The sequence below is a fragment of the Mandrillus leucophaeus genome, unplaced genomic scaffold (genome assembly GCF_000951045.1).
Source record: "Mandrillus leucophaeus isolate KB7577 unplaced genomic scaffold, Mleu.le_1.0 Scaffold313, whole genome shotgun sequence".
Taxonomy (NCBI): Eukaryota; Metazoa; Chordata; class Mammalia; order Primates; family Cercopithecidae; genus Mandrillus; species Mandrillus leucophaeus.
The window spans coordinates 2,017,383-2,038,388 of NW_012103288.1; the positions used below are offsets into that span (position 1 = coordinate 2,017,383).

At 47.6% G+C, this 21,006-nt stretch overlaps 2 protein-coding genes across 6 annotated transcripts in view; both read left to right on the top strand.

The window, feature by feature from the left end:
- The first annotated feature begins 992 nt into the window (after window positions 1-992).
- ENDOU (endonuclease, polyU-specific) lies at window positions 993-15,926 on the top strand. 3 transcript variants are annotated; one of them, XM_011987676.1, is made up of 10 exons: window positions 1,060-1,273; window positions 5,767-5,889; window positions 7,447-7,512; window positions 7,989-8,126; window positions 8,585-8,756; window positions 9,147-9,346; window positions 12,282-12,395; window positions 13,046-13,152; window positions 13,887-14,029; window positions 14,744-15,926. In XM_011987676.1, the coding sequence occupies exons 1-10, from the start codon at window positions 1,219-1,221 to the stop codon at window positions 14,859-14,861; spliced, it is 1,236 nt and encodes a 411-aa protein (XP_011843066.1). In that variant the 5' UTR covers window positions 1,060-1,218; the 3' UTR covers window positions 14,862-15,926. The 3 variants fall into 3 exon arrangements, with proteins under 3 accessions (XP_011843067.1, XP_011843066.1, XP_011843068.1); XM_011987677.1 differs by lacking the exon at window positions 5,767-5,889 and having other exon boundaries at window positions 993-1,273; XM_011987678.1 differs by lacking the exons at window positions 5,767-5,889; window positions 7,447-7,512.
- Window positions 15,927-19,544: 3,618 nt separating this feature from the next.
- Window positions 19,545-21,006, top strand: part of RPAP3 (RNA polymerase II associated protein 3) — a 44,140-nt gene continuing 42,678 nt past the window's right edge. For all 3 annotated transcript variants that reach the window (XM_011987679.1, XM_011987680.1, XM_011987681.1), the window contains exon 1: window positions 19,545-19,631. The gene's annotated coding sequence lies outside the window, so the exon portion shown is untranslated. The remainder of the gene's footprint in view (window positions 19,632-21,006) is intronic.

Consider the following 21,006-nt stretch of genomic DNA (forward strand, 5'->3'; position numbering starts at 1 on the left):
AGGCAGGAAACCTCGAGATTAAAATCTGATAACCTGGAAGGGATTGTCAGATCCAACCCCATCATTTCAGATGAGAAAGCTGAAGACCAGCGAGAGGAAGAAAATTGTCCTGTTAAAGCACACTGGATGAAGACGTGCTCCACTCCCAACCTCCAGAAAAAAATCACTGATAGAGTGGCCTCCACTGTTCACCAGTTTTGCCTTTGTATATGATATTTTCTTTTCTGAGAGGGTTGAGAATCCCCATGCAGTGCTCTTTCTGGCAAGGGCATCATACTTTGCAGATTTTACCTTTATTATCGTGGAAAACTTGACAGTCACAGGGAGCTGTTCCTCTTCTTTTGGACTTGGAAACAAAAGAACCTCACTGGGGAGGAGTTCTTGAGGAGAGGAGTGTAAGTGGGGGTGAAGGGAGCGAAACCCTGGGCTCCCAGGGGAAGAAGAGTGGGCTTTCAGTTGCCTTTAAGAGGCCTCTTGCCCCTCCCCTGCCTCATAAGGAATCTGAAACATTTAAACCCCAGAGGCTGACTCAGTAAGAGTCATTTGCATAATATTTTAGGGTGATTTAGCCATGCGCAGCTACATGTGGCTGATTTAGCTATGCTGGGCTTGGTGGTAATAAGAATAGCCCTGGTTCTGACAGACACATCCTATATGTCTCTGTCCAATGACCCCAACCCTTGCTTGGGCACTTAAACTGCTTGTCAAACTTGGACCAATCACCTTACTGTGTGCCAGTGTCATGCTAAGCATCAGGAATTTGAAGATGAATCCAACCTGTGGCCCCTTGAAAAGTCAGGTCTGAGACTTGGAAGTAGGTGTCTGTTTGGTGGGGATCACCCAGAGATCAGCCCATGGGTGTCCCTAATTTGGACAAAGAACCCCCCCAACTGGACCCATCTTGGTGTGCCTGCCTGCATGACCTATTTTTAAAGCTGCAAACAGCTAGCATTACCTGTTCTCAACATCTGGCTTTACCTACCTGCTTAGTCACCTTCCCTCAGGCTTCAAACAGCTGTAGGGCCCCACCTCCTATCCATCTAGGGTCCCTCCCTTCCATTTTTCTTCCTGAAAGGATCTGGAGACACCAGCTCTACAAGTCCTGGTGTCTTTAAAAGGATCAGCTTGAGGAATAAGGCTCATTTGAGAGCTGTGACATTCATCTGACTCTAGTGAAAGTACAACAGCCACTCCCTTTTTGGCCTCCAGCTGGGCACCATGAGGGCCTGCATCCCCCTGGTATTGGCCGTGCTGTGCAGCCTGGCCTGGGCTGGTAAGTCACTATCTGGCGGGCATGAGATTGCTGGCAGGGCGGGATCTTGCCTAAAGAAGCAGAGAATTGGGGAACTGGTAGAGGGCAGGGCTATGGGACAAGGGAGGGTAAGCTCTGTTCTAAACCCACAGAACTCTTTTGGGTTGTCCTTGTCTGAGGGTGCAGGTGTTGTTCCTGGAATGGATTGGACTATGTGGAGAGAGTTGTAGGGCTGATGGTCTGATTTCATGGAAGTCCCTTCTTGACACCTTGGAGGATCAGCCCCAAACATCCCTTAGTCCAGCCTGACTTTTGATCTCCCCAAGATTTTGTTGTCTGGGGCCACTGTATGGTATAAAGCTAGGGATGGGTTCCATGGGGTCTAGTGGCCTGGCTGCCCTTGGTCACTCCTTCCACTGCCCAGTGACAGGTGAGGTTGTCTAGGGTGTGATCTTACTTTGTGTAGTGCCTTAGGAGGTGGGCAGGCTTAGGAGGAAACTGGAAGGATCCTTAACCAGGAGGTGGGCCACATCCTATCTGGGGCTGTACAGGGGTCAGAGGAATGGATCTCTGTTGCAGTGTTAGGGGAATTAAAGAATAGAGAAGGGACCTGGCCCACAGTTATAAGAGGTTCAGGGGATGGGACTGGCAGAGGAACAGGACCATGTTCTTGTTTAGTAACTGTGCAAAATGTTGGTGCTGATGTGTTAACTGGTAGCTAGTGGGTGGGTGGGAAGGACTGCCAAGGGAGGGGCTGAGCTGAGGAGTGTGGGGAGAATCCTCCTCCGCCCACAGGAGAAAGAATCTTTCCACTGGGTTATTCCTGTATGGGACTGTGGAAAGGATTAAATGAGATAATGTATGAGAAGCACCTGGTGCAAAGTGAGATCTCAGTGAATTGGAAATTCGCTATGATTATGAGTATAAATATTCTTGGGACAAATTCCACTTGGGGTCATTTCCAATGGGGTTGTGGAAAGGAGACCCCTAATGGGATTTTTAAATGGAAAACCCTTGGAAGAAGAAGTTGTGCCTCTCAACTGTGGATGAGATAATGTGCCTTACCAGGAACCAGCTCTGCCTGGGCCCTACTGGTGGAGAGGGAGTGGGAGAGCATGAGGGTGGGCCTGGGAGCCACCGGCCTCAGCCCTGTTGGTGGGAAGGAAGGTGGAACCTGGGGGGGCTTAATGTGGAGGGGTGGCCAGCAGTCTTGGCATATCCCAGCCTTAGGAAAGGAGAGCAACTCTGGACATTTGGTCTCTGGGAGGACATCCCTGAGGGCAGAGGTAGCAGTAGCTTTAGAAGTGCAGGTGGAGCTCTTGCTGCTGGGTCAGAGGGCAGTATCTGCTTCGTCTGTGGGATGGATGGGAAGTGAGGTCAAGTGTGTGAGGCCTCCTATGGTGGCAGAGAAGAGGCTCTGCACTTGTTGATACTATCCCAACATCTCAGAACTGAGAGGCAAGAATATGAATCACACAGGGAATCATTGACAGCCTCAGGTCCTCCTTTATGAGCTGGATGTCTGTGGAGAACCTTGGTTGATTTTTTTGGTTGTGAATGGAGGCAGGAAGCTAGTCCAAGGGGTAAGGCTTCTTGGTTGACTAGGTCTCCATGGAAACAGCATCTGGGGCCTTCTGAGAGGTACAGACATGTAGAATGTCCCAGTCATCAGAGGGGCTGAGCGCCAGTGTACAGGGACACTGTGTCCACCCAGGCTTGGGACCAAGCTTTCTTGATGGCCTATGGATAGGGAGTGGCTGTTCTGGCATATTGAAGTCTTAAAAAGTACAGAGAAATTGAGCATTTCATAGGGAATGGAGGAAGAATCTGAACCCAAGAGAGGAAAGACTCAAATGAAGAAAGGCAGAGAGTCAGAGAGGTGAGGCAGAGGAACAAGAGGCACAGGTTACTAGAGCAGTGATTCAGGCACCTGGCTTGGGGAGCAAGGCTTACTCAAGAGTATTGGTGTCAATGGCACAGTGTGGGGGTGCTGGAGTGAGTTAGGGTGACTAGTTACTCATCAGAGTGTCCCCAGAACGTCACGGCAAAGTGCCTGTGAGGAAAAGTTCCTCCCACCCCTGCCCTCCACTGTCAAATCCCAAGGTCACCTTGAAGCAGACCAAGTGCACAGAGAAATGTGAGAAAGTGCTGGCATGGGGCTCTTGCTGGAGACAAAGTTTTTGAGCAGAGATGAAAAAGCCCACTCAGCTTGGGCCGGCGGGGGTGCTCTCCTGCACGTCCAGCTGACTGCTCGCTTGCAACCCTTCTCAACTGGTGCCAGCTGCTGGAATGAAGTGAATTCTTTCCCTGGACTCTGCTGATTTGGCCCATTAAAAACATTGCCCTGATTTGCCTGAATTCTCTCCCTTTGGATTCTGGGTGTACTGCCAGGCTGACTGAGTAGGGAGCTGATGGGCTGAAAATTTCTCCTTAAGATCTTTGCATTCAGGCTCCAAGGGAGCATCATTTAACATTCAAGAGGAGTTCCTGTGGGCCTGAAGGAACAAGTGGCCTTGGGCCTGGTCTCTTTTAGGAACTGGAAACCTGCCTTCCTGGCCACCTTGGAGGCCTGACAATGCGAAGTTGTCTGAAGACCTGGGTTAACCTTGACCCGATGCCTCTCTGATATAAAGAATATAGACCTGTAGTGATGAAGTCAGCCAGGAAACCAGCAACACAGATGTGCTGACAACCCAGCCCAAGGGATGGCCCTGTTGAAACCCTGGGAAAGTGTCAGCTAGATTAAGTGTGTCAATAGGGCCACCACACAGGGAAGACTTCTCCACCCATTCTGAACACTTGTCACTTGGAAGATGGGCATGAAATATTGCCACCGTTTATTCACCTAACAAATACTTCTATAGTACTACTATGTGTCACTTGCTGTCCTAAGTGCTTTACACATATTAACTCATTTAATTCTTATAAATATTCTATGAGATAGGCTCCATTATCATCCCACTTTTACAGATAAGAAAACCAAGGCACAGAAGTTTAAATAACTTGCCCAAGATCACATAGCTAGAAAGCAGTGGAACCAGAATTCCAGCCTCAAGCAGTTTGGCGCCAGAGTCTAAGTTCTTAACCTCTCTGCTATGCCGTCCCTCATTAGACACAGTATCAACCCTAATCCCAGAATCCAATACTAGGGACTGGTAACTAAACCCAACCTCTAATATTTGAGCTCTAACCACTCCAGGCTTAAATTAAGATACTATACCTGTGTTGAATCATAACCAGAACCAAGCCCCCAAACAAAACAGGGATTATTCATCTTTTCTCATCCTGACACATTCCTCAACCCCAAATGTCATCTTAAGTCTATTCCTGTTCCTTACCCAAATATCAATACAAAATTGTTAATTTATCAACTAATTTAACTCAAGCCCAAATCCTAACTGTAGTTCTTAACCTAACTAACCCCAACCCTGGTCCAAATTAGGTTTCAGTTTCCTCACTGATACAAATTCTGATGCCGACGGTAACTCTGACTCTGATCTTGACATTCTCTGTAACCCACAGTATGACCTCTGAAGCCAGCGTTCGTGAAATCCAAACCTCAGGAACCTCAAATCGAACAAAGACTCTTATCACCCTTAAAGCCCAGAGTGGATAGTGGGTTTCCACTGTTCCTTCAAAATGTCTTGTCTTACGTCCCTTGCAACCAAAACCTTGCTTCTGCAAACCATTTGGCTGCAGTGGGGGATGTGGTCTGTGGTTACACAATAGAATGCTAGGCCAGAGCCCAATTCTCACCCATACCCACCTCATTCCCCACCCTGAGCATAAATTAATCTGAATGTACTCCAAAGATGGGAAAGAACAGAAAAATGTGACACAGGGGGAAAGAGGGTACAGAGAAGACAGATGAAGGGGAGAGAAGAGCAAAGAAGCAAAGAACATAACAGGGATGGGATAAGAGCCCGGGGAAGGTCAGAGGGCAGGGGACATCCCTGGGACAGCATCTACATGATAGGTGAAGGGGGCCTGTGGGCCACACCCAGTTCACAGACCTATTTCTTTGGTGTGCTTAAAGTTTTACATGGTTGGAAAATTTCACATCAAAATGAAGATTTATCTTGAAAAAAGAAATGGGAGCTCTGGCAACACTGAGCCCACACCCCAACATGGCAACAATCAGCTGGAGCTGAGCATCAGCTGCGAATTTCAGATGGAGCATTGCTCTCAAGCTTGTCACGGTCTCCATTTCTTCCTACTGCCTCAGACCCTGCTTCTTTACTTGTTTATGTTCTGGGCCTAACCCAAATGCCTGTTTGGGTTTGTAATCCTGGTCTCTTTGATGAGCCCTGAAATATTTGGTGGGTGTTGGGCGGTGGGGAGGAGGCTTATGTTGTGCACGGGAAGCTGTGGATGTACTTCTCCCTTGCAGAGAATAATGTCCTTCCCTGCCAGGTACACTCCTGTCCTGATCTGTGAACCCTCCTGTAGGAGGCACCTTGGGGAGGAGAACAGGTTCTCCATAGAGCTGAGTTTGTGACCTTTACTGACTATAGGAAAAATGGAATCCTGTGCATCTCGATGTAATGAGAAATTTAACCGGGACGCTGCCTGCCAGTGTGACCGCCGGTGTCTCCGGCATGGGAACTGCTGTGAAGACTACGAACATCTGTGTACTGGTGAGCCTCCTTGTGAGACGAAGGCACGTCCAGCCTGTCTAAGGGGCCATTGGCCTGGGTGTCCAGCAGGCCAGAGCAGCGTTCAGAGCTGACAGGGGCTCTAAGGATCTGGACAGAAAGCACCGAGAGACAGAGGCAGGGTCAGGACTTTGGCCACCACTTTTCTCAGGTTTTCTAGGATGCCCCCAGCTTAAAATACAGTAGATGTCATTTACCTAGAATTCTGTCTGAACTACCAGTATTAACAATATCTTGAAAGTTTAAGTACCAAATTCTAAAAAAGGGTAAAATGATAAAAATAATATTTTAGTATGTATGACATTACTAATTGTTATTCAACACTTTAAATCACAAAAATGTAAAAATGGTAGCAAACTCTCACAACTCGTGTACCGCCAGGAAGACTGCATGGTGTCATCACAGTGACGGACACGATTCATACCACTCTTCCTCTAGTGAAGGGACCACATGGCACAACATCTCCATACCGTCATTTCCAGCCCACCAATTAGAACAGGACATGCGCCACCTTTAACTGCATAGTTTTAAATGAATACTTGAAAAAAATAATGTATGAATAATCAAATTGTTTAGGTGCTTCCAATGTTGTCAACTCCCAGATTAATAATCTTCTGCTTTGTGACATCATTACCTAACGTGGCTTCAGTGAGCATGTTTTCACAACTGGGAGTCAGAGTGCATGGATTGCCAGCACTTAGAACACAGCCTGACACATAGTAAGTGATCAGAAGATGTTTGCTGACTGAAGAATAACTTGACTGGTAGTTCTGATGGTAATAACTTTTCAGCAAACTCACTAGTAGATTCTGAATCACTTTGTCACAGTATTGTTTGTTGGGTGTATGGAGGGGATTGGGGGGGTATTATTCCACTGTGTGATGAGAGAGGAACTCAGAGTCCCCAGGAACATTTCTCCCTGCCACACCACCGCCAACCTCAAATCCACCCTTCTCTGCCCAGAGCTGAGCTACAATCACTCAGCTTGCAGGTGAAGGGAGGTGGGGAGCAATAGGAATGTGCTTTTCTGAACATGCCCTTTCCCTAGACACAGTCTTTGTGGCCATTTCCAAGTGGGGCGAAGAAAGAAGGGAAGTTGGAATCTCAGGAAACAGCTCTTATTCCTTGAGGCCCTGAGAATTTACCCTGAACTCTGATGAGAAGTTTTTCTAGGTACAGGATGTTCCTAAGTGAGGGCCTTGTCATTAGGACAGCATCAAGGCTCTATCCATCTGTCAACTTTTGTTAAATCAGAGTTTTCATCACCAAAATCAGAGTTTTCAATCCAGATGTGTCATCTGGGGAAATTATTTTCCTTTTTTATAAGTTTTCTATAATGTGTCTTCCCTTGGAAACATCTTCCATTTTCTGTTTTCATCCTCATTATTTGGTGCCCGTCCTTTGGACCCCAGCCCCTGGTCGGGATTTGCACCCAGTGCCCTTGCTTGTTCCCTGAGGCTGGGGGAGCAGAGAACTAGAAACCAAGCAGCGGGGGAATTCTCAGGTTATTGGTGACTTTATTTTTCTATTTACCTGCAGAGGACCACAAAGAGTCAGAGCCATTGCCACAGCCGGAGGAAGAGACAGAAGAGGCCCTCACCAGCAGTGAGCCTACCTCCCCAAAGGGGGGCCCTCAAGATAAAGCAGGAGGGACATGAGGGTGACAAGGAGGGGCGGCCATGGCAGTGGCACCAGGCACAGGCCTCAGCCAGAAGAGAGAGGCTTGTTGGACTCTGGGAATCTGGGCAGGAAGAAGCCTGGTGGGGCTCAGCCAGCCTGGGGGGGCTATGGGGGGGAGGGTAGCTAGGAAAGAGAGCCTGAGGCCTGGAGAGGGAAGTGGAAGAGATTTTATTTTTAGAATGGGAAGATCTAGAAAAACAGCATGCCAGAAAGTAAAGATCGGCATCAGAAAGGACTTCCTGACTGTGAAGGGTGTGCACGAATTAGGCTTGTTTGTTTTCCTTCCCTGGAGATCTTTGCTGGGCAGAGTCAAGAGAGCCAGGCTAGGGAGGGACGGCCTGCGGGGTGTTCAGAGCGACCTCTAGAGGTCAGCCCAGGACACACCTCCCCTCTCCTCTCAGACTTGTACTCGGCACCCACCTCCTGCCAGGGCCGCTGCTACGAAGCCTTCGACAAGCACCACCAATGTCACTGTAATGCCCGCTGCCAAGAGTTTGGGAACTGCTGCAAGGATTTTGAGAGCCTGTGTAGTGACCACGGTTAGTCTTCTGCTCCCTTAGCTAAGCTGCAGAGACAGAAGGACTCTAGAGCAGATTCTCAATGTGTGGTCCCTGGACCAGCAGCAACAGCAATGTCTGAGAACTTGTTAGAAATGCAGACTCTGGGGCTTCACTCTGGGCCTACTTAATCAGAAACTCTGGAGGTGGGACTCACTTTCCTGGTCTACCAGGGCCTCCAGGTGATTCTGATGCATGCCCAAATGTGAGACTCTTCCTAGGGGGAAGGGGCCGGGGACATTCTGTGGGCAATGCCTGTGCTGATTTTACAGGTCCTTTAGGCTCTGGGCCCCTGTCTACCACTAGGGTGTCCAACTGTGGCTCCCCTCTGTCCATGCTGGCTTCTTGAAGGTGCCCAGTAGGGGATGCACACAGACAATTTCCTGCCCGCCCCCCCTTCCCTCTGGCTCTGAGGCCACCCCTCTCCTAATTCCTCCCAGAGGGCTTCTCCCACAGCAGTGATGCCATAACCAAAGAGGAGATTCAGAGCATCTCTGAGAAGATCTACAGAGCAGACACCAACAAAGCCCAGAAGGAAGATATCATTCTCAATAGCCAAAACTGCATCTCCCCGTCAGAGACCAGAGACCAAAGGGATCGCTGCCCAAAGCCGTGAGTTCCCGCAGTTCCTCTTCCTACCCCCCAAATCTCACCCCCATTCTTGCTTCTTTTGATGCCTTAGCTCTTTTATCCTCAAGTCAGGCAGGATCAAAGGGAGAGCAGAAAAAAAAATAGGTCTCTAGAGACAAAGCCATCTTGAGCGACTGTGGATATCCAGTTGGGAGGGTTTCTGTGATTAGCCAGGTTGAGGATAGAACAGCTCTTCCAAAACATGAGGTGGAAGAAAAGTGACCTGACTGTGGCTTTCAAGAGTACCCAAAGTGCCCCCTTGGCTCCTGAAGTCAGCCCTTGCCTGCCTGCCCCTGGCCTGTCTAGAAGTCTCTGGAGGGGTTGCTGCCCCATGTTTGGGGCTCTCAGTGGGTTTCCCTCTGCCTCCCCCAGACTCTTCACTTATGTCAATGAGAAGCTGTTCTCCAAGCCCACCTATGCAGCCTTCATCAACCTCCTCAACAACTACCAGCGGGCGACAGGTCATGGGGAGCACTTCAGTGCCCAGGAGCTGGCCGAACAGGATGCCTTCCTCAGAGAGATCATGAAGACGGCAGTCATGAAGGAGCTCTACAGCTTCCTCCATCACCAGAGTGAGTGAGCACCCCCAGGCCCCAGGGTGCATGAGTCTGTCTGAAGGGAGCCAGGCGGGTGGGGGAGGGGAAGGTTAGGAGGGCAGGTGAGGAGGCGGTGGGGACTCTGTGGAGGTCAGTGTACATCTGGGAGGGATGAGGGATGAGGCCAGGGGGAAGCCAAGGAGAGGTTAGGAACCCAACCAGGAGCTGACACATCCTCTGGCTGGCTGGCTTGGAAATCACCCCACCTTTGACTTCATGTTAACTGCCTCATGCATGCCCACCCTTTGCTACAGTCTCAGGGTTCTCTGCCGGGCATGAGCCTCCCCTCACATGCCAACCCCACCCAGGGCACGTCTCAGTCACCTCTGCGATCCAGGAGTTAGTGCCATGTGTCAGACAGGTAGAGTCACTGACTCTACTCCCTCCTCCTGCACTAAAGTCCAGGAATCGGGTTGGCTGAGTCCACCTTTTGGCTAGGGAAACAGCATCAGAAAATCAACAAAGGTTCAGAGAGGGAAGTCCTATCGGGAAGAGTTGTGGTTGGAAAACCTCCAGATAGAGACACATTAGAGTCAGACCAAAAAAGATTTTGGCTGCAGGACTTCTTGGCATGGGGTTGTGTTTGTTAGTGTTCTGCAGATTCCTTTCCCAAACTCCAGGCAGCTGGGCTTTGTCTGAGGGGTGGCTCTGTCTGGGTCTTCCCTCGTTGTCCCTGAGAGTGCCTTGGCTCTTAAGGGAGCTGCTGCCTCCCTCAAGAGTTGGTGACACTGTTTTTAGGTAAAGTGACAGTGACACAGGAGTGACTCTACGAAGAAGTTGCAATCCTGTGCTGCCCCCTGGCGTTCTCTTTGTAGTAAATACACAAGAGAATCTTGGAGGTCTAGACTGAGCAACGGCTTTTCAAATGAGAGAAATGGAGGCCAGACAGGCTAGACTTATCTGAGGCCACAAATGAGTTGGAAGCAGAGCTGGGGCTGGAACTCAGGGTTCCGATGCCAAGGCCAGGCTGTCCCGTTACTCACTCTCTCCTCACCTCTCTCCTTGTCCAAATCCCACTTATCCTTAAAGTTCTATAATAGTTCATATCCCACCACATTTGTGAAGGCTGCACCTGCCCCAGCTCACTCCGGCTTTCGGCACCTCTGCAGAGTTTGGAGTGTGGTCCACAATAGCCTTGGGTCAGAGAGACTTGGTTTAAATCTTGGCTCTGCCACTTGCTAGTGACTTGACCCTGGGCAATTTATTTGATCTCTCTGGGGCTTCCCTTTGAAATGGGGTTTTTGAGGATGACTGCTTATAAAGCACCCAGTAGAAAGCCTGGCACTCAGTCCGCGCTCAGTAAGGGTAGCTATTCAGTGTGTGAAGCCATTCTCTGTTATTTTTTGTATATTTAGTCTTGTTTTCCAAATGTGTTTCAAGTCCTTAAAGGAAGGAATATGTCGGTATTTCTTTTGTATTCACCGTACAAAATTGTGGGCAGTGAACAGTCAATCTTTGATGGTTCCCTCATTGAAATCTCCAGCCCTGAACTTTCCCAAGGCCTTTTCAACAACTCCACTTAGCTATCTAACTGATATTCACACAGAACTTAGTGTAGAAAGAATTTTTAGTTCCCATCTCTTCCTCCTTACCTGCTCCTCTCTGGGTCTTCCCCATTTCATAAATGGCAACGTAACCCATCCGGTTGCTCAGGCCAAAAGCCTAGTAGTTAGATTTAATTGTTCTCTTTACCTCAAAGTTCCCTACTCCCATCTCCTCCATCAGTAAAGTAATGTCCATCACTCCCACTTCAAAATATGTCCTGGGCCTACTGCTTCTCTCTCCTCCTCCGGAGTTAATACCACTGTCTAAGCCCCATCAACTTCTTACGTGGACAAAGCATGAGCCTCAAAACTAGTCTCTCTCTGCTTCCACTCATACCACCCCATTGCCTTTTTAACATACACAGCCAAGGTGATCTTTGAAATGCTCCTATCATACAATTCCCCTGCTTAAAATCCTTCAGTGGCTCTGCACTACCAAGAAGCTATAGAGTTGTTAAAGAGATTGGTCTCTGGAGCTAGACTGAGTGGACTCAAGCACTGTCTCCACCTTTCATTAACTGTGATCTTGCATGAGTTTCATACTTTGTCTATCTCAGTTTCTTCATTTCTAAGTTGGGGATAATTAGTATCAACCTTATGTGAAGATTCAATGTGAGGATTCAGTGTTACATTGAAAGCACTTAAAATGGCACTAAATGGACAGAAAACAATTAGTAAATCTAAAATATTTTTTGTTTTATTTCTATTTGCCTGAGATCTGACCTTCTTGCCATGGCTTGAAGGATCTGACCCCTGGCTGCTTCTCAAACCTCCTCTCCTACCACTCTCCCCTCCTGCTCCAGCCTCACTGACTTCTTTTGGTTCTTTGAACAGCAAACTCAAGTCTGTCTAGAGCCTTTGCTCTTGCAGTTCCCTCTACATAGAATAATATTCCCCCCAGTTCTTCTTTTTTGTGTAGCCAGTTCCTTATCCTTCAGCTCTCTGATAAGTACTACCTTCTCACAGAGGCCTTTCTGTTCTTCCTTTCTAGAAGACTCCCCCCTGCCTCCTGCCCCCAGTGTGCCAGCCCTTTGCCGTCATTACGGGCTACTCTGCTTCATAGCACCGATTTGAAATCATATTTCTTATTGTTTACTTGTTTATTATTTGACTCCTCCACTGGAATGTAATATAGATAGAGACTATGTCCTCGCTATTCCCAGCTGAATCCTCAGCCTTTAGATCTGGACCTGGCACAAAATAGGCATCCCATAGATAATCATTGAATAAACAGCTGAACACATTTGTTGATTGAACCCCCATGTTTCTTGACGTGTGGAACAAGTAGCTCTTTAGGTCTCTGTTTAGCGCTCCCAGGACCTGGCCCTGCCTCCCCTCTCCAAAACCCTCTGTGTTCCTCTCTGTAGATCGCTATGGCTCAGAACAAGAGTTCATCGATGACTTGAAGAACATGTGGTTTGGGCTCTATTCAAGAGGCAATGAAGAGGGGGACTCGAGTGGCTTTGAACATGTCTTCTCAGGTGGGAGCACTTTTCTTGGAAAGAAAGAGTTGGAGGGATGAAGAGGAATGGTTTTGCTCAGGAGCAGGGCAGCCCTGGGTATGGATTAATCAGCAGTCCGGCCAGCTAGCATGGAGGGACCCATGCATTCTCCCCCACCCAGATGGCCGGGGGAGGGGGGTGTCTGAGGAGCCATTCTGAGAAACAGTCTTTTCTGGAGTACCTAAGGGGGAAAGAAGACCAGATGCTGGGGCTCCCCAGGGGGCACATCTAGGACAAGACACGTGTCTGGGAGCAAGTTTGCCTACCTCTGAACAGTCCTTTGCTTCCAGAGCCTGGCCAGCTGCTTTCCAAGAGGGCCATGGTCTGTTCCCCCCTGTTCTACCCCATAAAACTCCCACCAAGCCTGGCTTGCTGCTGGAGTAATGGCTGAGAGAGATCATCAGGATCACCAGAAGGAAGGATTCTCCCAAGGGCTTGAGCCAGAAGGGGTGCCTTCCTGAGGTGAGAGATAGGACTGTGAGAGACTCTGGGGGTTCAGAGCAAGGGGCCAAGCAGCTAGAAGTCAGAGACTGGAGAAGGGGGAAGCCTTGGCATGGGGTGGAGAAAGGGGATTGGAGGAGAGGGTGGGGAAGGAGCCCAGATTATCCATCTTGGACTCTTTATTATAGGTGAGGTCAAAAAAGGCAAGGTCACTGGCTTCCATAACTGGATCCGCTTCTACCTGGAGGAGAAGGAGGGTCTGGTTGACTATTACAGTCACATCTACGATGGGCCTGTGAGTACACGACCTGGAAAAGCCTTGTCAGCGCCCAGATGTCCTGCTCTCAGTCTGCATTCCAGTCAGACTTGTCTCTCAGCCTGACTCTCATGGGGCAACCCCAGGCAATTGTGACTATGATGTCCTCACCTGCTGGACAGCCAGTTTAGCCAGCCAGGACACTGGAATTCCCTTCCAAACAGTGAAGGCTTAACTGCAAGGGACAGGAGGCAGGAGGCACAATATTTGGGTGGGAGCCTGGAGCCTGGGGAGGATTCTCAGAGGGAAGAACAAAGATATGCAATTACTCCCTGCCTCAGCTTCCTTAGAATGTGGCTGAAAATTTCAGCCTGGCTAGTCTGAGCTAAACTTCATACACTTTATAAGACAGAAACCTTTGCTGCCCGGTACCAGGAAATAATTTGGGGGTAGTAAACTATCCTTCTCTTCCATGTGTGAGGGCCATTGGGAATAGTGATGTCCTTGATACCCAGAGATGGATCCTATGGATAGTGATTTTGGCCTTCCTGGTAGATGTGCACTAGCAGCTCCAGGCAGAGGGTCTGGGTGGGCTCAGACACCTTAGCAAGGCAGACTGGCTCCTCTATTTAAAGAATCCAGTCTCCCTGGAAGGTTCACACAGGCCCCTAATAGACCCTCAACAAATACTGTCTGACTGTTGCCATTGGGCATCTGTTCTACTCCACTCTGTGGCACTCACCAGACCCCTTTTTCTGCCCTTCCCTCCACAGTGGGATTCTTACCCCGACGTACTGGCAATGCAGTTCAACTGGGACGGCTACTATAAGGAAGTGGGCTCCGCTTTCATCGGCAGCAGCCCTGAGTTTGAGTTTGCACTCTACTCCCTGTGCTTCATCGCCAGGCCAGGCAAAGTGTAAGGACGGGGCCAGCCAGGCCTGGGGAGCAGGCTGGGGCTGCAGGCTGTCCTCAGCCAGCACAGAGTCAAGAGACTTGGACTCTGCCACAAAGAGGCTGAGAGGGTTTGGACAAATCTGTGCTTTGGGCCTCAGTTCTCTTGCTTGAACAATTAAGTTTCTGGATTGGTTTGGTGGCTGCCAAACTTCATCTTAGCAGCAAAACTATCTCCCCTCATCCCCTCAAAGTGAAATCTTACATAGGACCTTAATATATGAAATAGAAATGGAGTTGTCCTGGGGCTCTCAGCCTCTTTATTTGTGCTCTGAGGCTACTTAGGGGAACCTAGAGCCCCAGAAAGTACCACTAGGAACCACGGGGCTTCATGTTCTCTAACATTCGGACACATTAAGTTCTCCCACTTCTGAAACCCTAAGCAAACATTTAATTTCTGAGGATTTCACCTCTAGAATCTGGGATTTTGGAATACTGCTGTGGGAGAGATGAGGAACAGCATTCTTTAAGAAGACAAGAAATAAGGCAAAGATTTTGAAATGGCTCCTTGCACATGGGGAGCTGGAGGCAGTCGCTGAAGAAAGCAGTGCCAGCTCTGTCTTTCAGGCTGTTTAAGCAGAACGGAGCCTTTCTGCTTAGGTTGGGCTTGATCCTTCCAGTCCAGGGAGAGGCAGGGTGAAGTGGGGAGCCCCTCTGATTTCAGGATCTTTCCCCACAGGTGCCAGTTAAGCCTGGGAGGATACCCCTTAGCCGTCCGGACATATACCTGGGACAAGTCCACCTACGGGAATGGCAAGAAGCACATCGCCACAGCCTACATAGTGTCTTCTGCCTAATAGAACTTTGAGCCAGAAAGGGGTATGAGGGCTCTTGCAAGACTGAAGTGCTATCTTCTCCGGACTAGAGAGAAGAGGGAGAGGACTGGGAGGGATCACCAAATCTTAAAGCAATGAGAAGCATTCCTAAATCCCAAAGTGCCCACATGGGAAAGAGATAAAATGTACAAATTAGAAAAATTGGATAAACAGTCAAACCTTTATCCTCTAGAATTTTGGCAATGTAGACTAAGAAACAGAGTCCAGGCAGAGAAGGTAGGAGCCCTCCATAGCTCTCTGCCCTGATGTGTGGGGTAACTAGGAAGAAGTCCTTTGACCTCCCCAGGCCTCATGCTTCCCTTTAATGTAAAGGGAAGGGGTTTCCCCACTTTCCTCTTTTCGGGGTTGGTGAAAGGGCAAACCCTGATATTTTTACTGTGATAGTGTTTTCAATTGTTCTTAGGAAGAACAGTTGATAGAAATTCAAGATTACTATAATGGCTGTTATTATACACAGCTCTGTAAACTACAACTCAGCCCTGTGTTGCAATCCTCAAAGAAGTAAGGCCACAGTAATCAAGCAAGGGCCTTTGTTTTTTTCCAGCGTTAGATCCTCTCAGAACAGAGTCGGAGAGAACTCCAATGCTGAATGGAGAAGGGTAATAGGTTGGTGCAGTGAATGGGCTGAGGGTGGGGTGGCCTTCTCCAGGCCTGAGTGTTTTTGTGTCCAGCTCAGTATCTGCATCAAGAAGTTTCCCACTTGTGGATGTTTAGTGCAGCCACAGACTTGTATTTTGATCCCCAATGTTATTTTTGAAAGAGTTCTCATAGGAGGAAGATTCAGCATCAGAAAAAGAAGGAACCCACAGCTTGGTGTCATTAACATAATTATTTTAAGGCTTATCCAGCAGGCATAATTTGAGTAACTCTAGGAGACCAGAGAGACTGTGGTTCCCTATTTTAACCTCAATTATGCATTTGTCCTCCAACCCCACTGAGAACTAAATGCTGTACCACAGAGCCGGGTGTGAACTACAGTTTAGAAGGTTCAAGTTTCCAATTAAAGTAATGGAAGAAAACTTGAAATGAGTGTCTTCTTTGTATATGGCCTCCCTCCACTGTCTGTCTCCCTGCCTTTTCCCTGGAGCAGGGCTGGGAATGATACTTTTGCTCTAGCGTTTTTTCAGAATGGCTTGAAGAATGCGGTATCTGGGTGAAGTCCCTGTTGACTCACTAAGTCTCTCTAGCCAAGAGGGGAAGAGAATTCTGTAATATGAAGAGTTGAAGGAGCATTGCATACAGATAGTGAGGCGGGGGGTAAATGGAGATTGGTGGTCCCCATCCCCAATAACCAGTTCCCTTGATCACATACACAGGAGTATAAGGACATTTCTGGATATAGCTTCTGTGGCTGCAGAGGCTGACTACACTGGGGGAAGAGGAGATGCTAAAGAGATACACAAAAAGGCTTCTTATCTGTAAGCAGATTGCTCAAGCCACAATGCTAGAAAATAGTCAGATATGAAAGGATACCTCTGGCAAGTTTATAGACTTGCCAGATGGATGAAACAGGGCTGTGTCCTGCCCTTTCCCAGGGATGTTCACAGTCAACGGGCAAGACAGTGAGTCAGCAGAGCACAGGGGTAACAGGTACAGGCTCTGAAGTCATGGTGCCCAGGTACCTAGCCAGGCTCTGTTGCTTACTGGCCATATGAGCAAATTTCTTAATTATTCAGATTGTTTCCTCACCAGTCAAATGGGGATAATATTACCATTGTTGTGAGATAAGGAATGTGAAATAACACGCTAGTCTTTCTTATAGTAATAGTTGTCTCACTATGATACAGATTTAATTTTATACTGGGAGAGGCAATTTACTATCCCTGCTATCAGCCTTAACCTTCACCTACTGGTGCCCGGTACTTGTGCTCTTCATAGGCCTCTTCAGGTCTTCCAGGTAGTCCAGTAGGAGACAGAAAGACAGAAATGTAGGAGAGAGTACTGTATTCCAGGGTCTGGGCTTTAGCTTTGCAGGAGAGAAGGGTAAGAACTAACATTTGTTAAGCTGTTACCATGTCCCAAGCTGTGCTAAGTAGTCCTTTTATATTCATTTTCTCAATCTGGTGGGTATTTTTATCTTCACCACTTTAATTTTACCTAGACAACTGAGGCCCAGATTAAGTCACAGTCTTAGTCAGTAGCAGAATCAGGATTGCAAATTCAACCCTTTTCCTTATGTTGTAGTGAGCCTGGATTTCTAGTAGTATCTACTCACTTATTCATTCATTATTTTTAAAATAATATTTATTAAGACCCCTTACAGAGGTTGCTGGTTACCCCTCAGTGTCTGCTCTCCTCTTCTTCCTTATTCATTGAACTCTTAGTTTTTAGGTACACAAATGACTGTCAAGAGTACAGACTCTTGACCTCCCTTGCAACTGGAAGTAGGCGTGTGTCTATGTCCTTACCAATGGCATGCAAAAGGAAGTATTCTTAATGGGCAGGGGGTACCGTTATTCCCACTCTTGCCCTTTGCTGCTGACGGGATTTCAGACGAGATCGTGGGAGCTTGAGCGGCCAGCTTGAACCATGAATGAAAGCCATGTGCTGAAGATCACAGAGCAGCCAGGAAGGAGCCTGGGTCTCACACTGGAACTGTCACACTAGTCCTGGATTGCTTATATTCAGTCTTATATGAAAGAGAAATAATCTTTCATGTTTAAGCCACTCTTATTTTGGGCTTTCTGACACATGCAACCAAACTTAACATAGTATCTCCATAACAGGAAGTTCCAAGGTTCATTTTCTTCCTAAAGTTACTTAGCTAATACTTCCTTTCTTAAGATTTACATTAACTGTCAGACTCTTTAACTATTTGAAAGATCCCAATAATTGTTTTGGATATTAAAATTAATAGCATTTACAATCATTAATTGCAGCATTTTAATGTTGCAATAATAAACACTCCTGTTTATTTCCACTGACCATTACAATTTCAACATATAAAACACATAAAGAGGTTTGTCTCTTTGAAAATAACTATTCAGGTATTAATGGTAAGTTCAACTGAGATGACTGGAGTAGAGGAATAAAAGAGACATAAAAGAAAGGCATGATTTACACATTTTGTTGAAATCCGTTTGAAGATAACTGCCAATAGAAGTGGGGAGGTCTGCATGGAATCTAGGAAAGAACTTAAGGTGGCCTAGGTCTGAGCTCACAGCAGAGAAGGCTGCCATTGCAGGCACAGGTTTTGTGGGACAGCAAGAGCCTCAGAATTAGGTGATGATGACCATCAAAACCATTTGATTAACTTTTCTCACTTTGACTCTATATTCATTAAGCTACCTCTGATTATTATGTGGTTTGAGCGAGAAAAAGAGAGAGAGAAAAGAGGGGTCACCTAAGGGTCTATGAGGTTTTACCAGAGTAGCCAGCTAGCTCTCTTATCTCTCATCTCAATCAACTCTGCCAGAATTAATAAATCAAATGTGATTGCTTTTGTTAAAAACACCAATCAATCAATATTTGTTTTTAAATACTTAACAAAAAAATTCTTAAAAAGTTCTCTATCTCCCTAATACAACCAAAGAATAATTTCATTAGTAAATATTTTGATGTACACTTAATGATTTGACTACCATGATTTTAAAATACAAAGATACCAATAATTAAACAATGGGAAGGATGTGCTAATGATATGACCTTGTAAGAAAGGACCCCAGCCTAGTTCTTCATTGATTAGCACCTGGGTTAGTGGCTTCCAGCTTCAAATGCACAGCTGTATCCTATGCTTTAAAAAATTCTGATTGGCTTCACTCAAGACTAGTTACATCAGAATCTCTGGGATAGGACCAGGAATCAGTATACACACACACACACACACACACACACACACACGTATCTATATATACACTCCCTAAGTGATTCCAAAGTTCAGTCAAGACTGAGAACCACCGATCTGGATTTTGAGAATAATATTTGAGGTTACAGTCCTGTTTTAAATGAAAAGTTTCATTTGTTTGTGTTTGCTTTTGTGGACTTCTGCAGTTATTTTTGTTTTGCTTTCGTTTAAGAGTTGTCATTGCAAGGATGACTCCCTCACACGGGAAGCAGAAGCAAAAAGTGTTAAAAAGTTTTGTTCTTTTTTCTCTGATAAGTCAGGGCATATCTAAAGACAGAGTGTAACACTGGCACATGTCAAAGACAGACTCAGAGATAGATTCACTCAGAAAAGGAGTTTACTTGCAAAAGATGCAAGGGAGTTAGACGGAAGGACTAGTTTGCCAAATACCAGTACTTCAAGAAAAACAAAAATACCCTAAAATTACCAGGATTACCAGTTGACAGTAGTCTGTTCATGGTGGAAAAACAGTAACTTTCTCACATGGTTATACTCACAAAGGTCAGACAAATCGTTAGACATTAGCAAGGTAAATATTAGAGTTTAAACTGTTTGAAGGGAGTCCAACGAAATAGTCAAGGTTTTATTGTTTTGGAGATCAGAAAATCAGGATGACCCTGTAGTTTTTGGGTTATCCCCTATTAAGTTTAGTCATATTGGAAGGAGGCAGAAGGCTCAGATATTGCTTTTACATACCCTCAAGCCACCAAGCTGGTTCCATCTTGAGAAGGAAGTCACGAAGCTTACTTCCTGTGCGCTCTCAAGCCCACGCTAAAGGGGGCGGGGCGAGGCCGCGGGGACTTGTGGGAAAGCGCAGGAGGCGGGGCTCTGCGTGAGTCACTGCGGGGCTGACTGGGCTGCAGTGCGGCGGGTTACGGCCTGGTCAGGTGAGCGGGCGTTGCGGTCCTCGCTGCCCGGAGCAGCGTAGGAAATCCTTGGGGTGGCCAGTGGGAGGAGAGGTAGCGGTTATGGGTAGCGGTGAGGCGGGGCGGGCTAGGGCTAGCGGTGGAGGCGCACGTTGAGGCGGCGCGTCGGTGTCCAGGGTAGCGGCGTCCCGGGGTGCGCGTTCCCGGAGGGGCTCGCCGTGGCAACACGGGCCTACGCGCTCTGCTTTGCGGACGGACCCTCCACCCTGCTGCCCGGGGTATTGGGCGATTTGCAGTGCTCGGGAAGGCAGAGCCGCCCTCCCGCAAAGACGGCGGTGGGACCCGCCCCCTTGCGGCGTGGGTGTGCGGCGTTCGCCCGGACAGCGCGTGTGAAAGTGATACCCCAAGCGCTGGAAGTTTCTGATTGCTGGCTCGCACCCCTGCCCCATCGCAGGGTCCCTGGGAGAGTTTTTGGGCCTGCTCGAGCAGCAGCGGTGATGGGTGAAATGGAAAAGCATCTAGCACCCGTCAGTATCTGACTGACTTGTTGCGCTTTTATTCATTTATTTGAGTCCCCGACAAAGCGTTGTACCAGTTTTGGTTTTGAATGAGATGTACATGTATGATCCAACATGGACACTGCCTGAAAGAAGCTTAAACCTAATTTAGTTGTTGAGGCTACGGGTCAGAAGACCTATCTGCATCTGCAGCTGTCCCTTCTTAGTGAGGTATTTTTCACTGTCCTAAACAAATATTTTTCTAATTCCGTCTACCTCCCTCCCACCTTCTCTCCACTCTCCCTCAAGCTTTGAATCTTCTTCCACCTTTTTGGAGACTTTGCCCCATCACTCATCCTTTTTCTTGTATCTTTTACTTTGTTCCTCTTCCCCCAGACTGTGCTCAAGAACAAGTCTTACATTATCAAAGGTAAATGTACTCTAATTTCATTTGCTTAACTCATTTCATTCCCCCCTCCTTTTTTTTTTTTTTTTTGTCCAAGGCTGGAGTGCTCTGAGGCCATCACCGCCCACTGTAGCCTCCATCTTCCGATCCTCCCACCTCAGCCTCCTGAGTAGCTGGAACTATAGGCACCCGCCACCACACCTGGCTGATTTTTGTATTTTTGGTAGAGACGGGGATCTCAAAGTGTTGCCCAGGCTGATCTCGAACTCTTGAGCACAAGCTATTCCCCCGCCCCCCAACCTTTGCCTCCCAAAGTGCCGGGATTACAGGCATGAGCCACAGCGGTTGGCCTTCCGCCCTTTAAAAAAAATCTCAATGAAACTCTGAATAGAGGTCAGGCGTGGTGTCTCCCGCCTGTAATCCCAGCACTTTGGAAGGCTGAGATGGGCGGATCACTTGAGGTCATGAGTTCCAGACCAGCCTGGCCAACATG

Coding starts and splice junctions, on each gene's coding strand:
- ENDOU (XM_011987676.1), top strand. CDS start 1,219: ATGAGGGCCTGCATCCCCCTGGTATTGGCCGTGCTGTGCAGCCTGGCC. Junction 5,890..7,446: donor CTACGAACATCTGTGTACTG/GTGAGCCTCCTT, acceptor ATTTACCTGCAG/AGGACCACAAAGAGTCAGAG. Junction 9,347..12,281: donor CAGCTTCCTCCATCACCAGA/GTGAGTGAGCAC, acceptor TCCTCTCTGTAG/ATCGCTATGGCTCAGAACAA.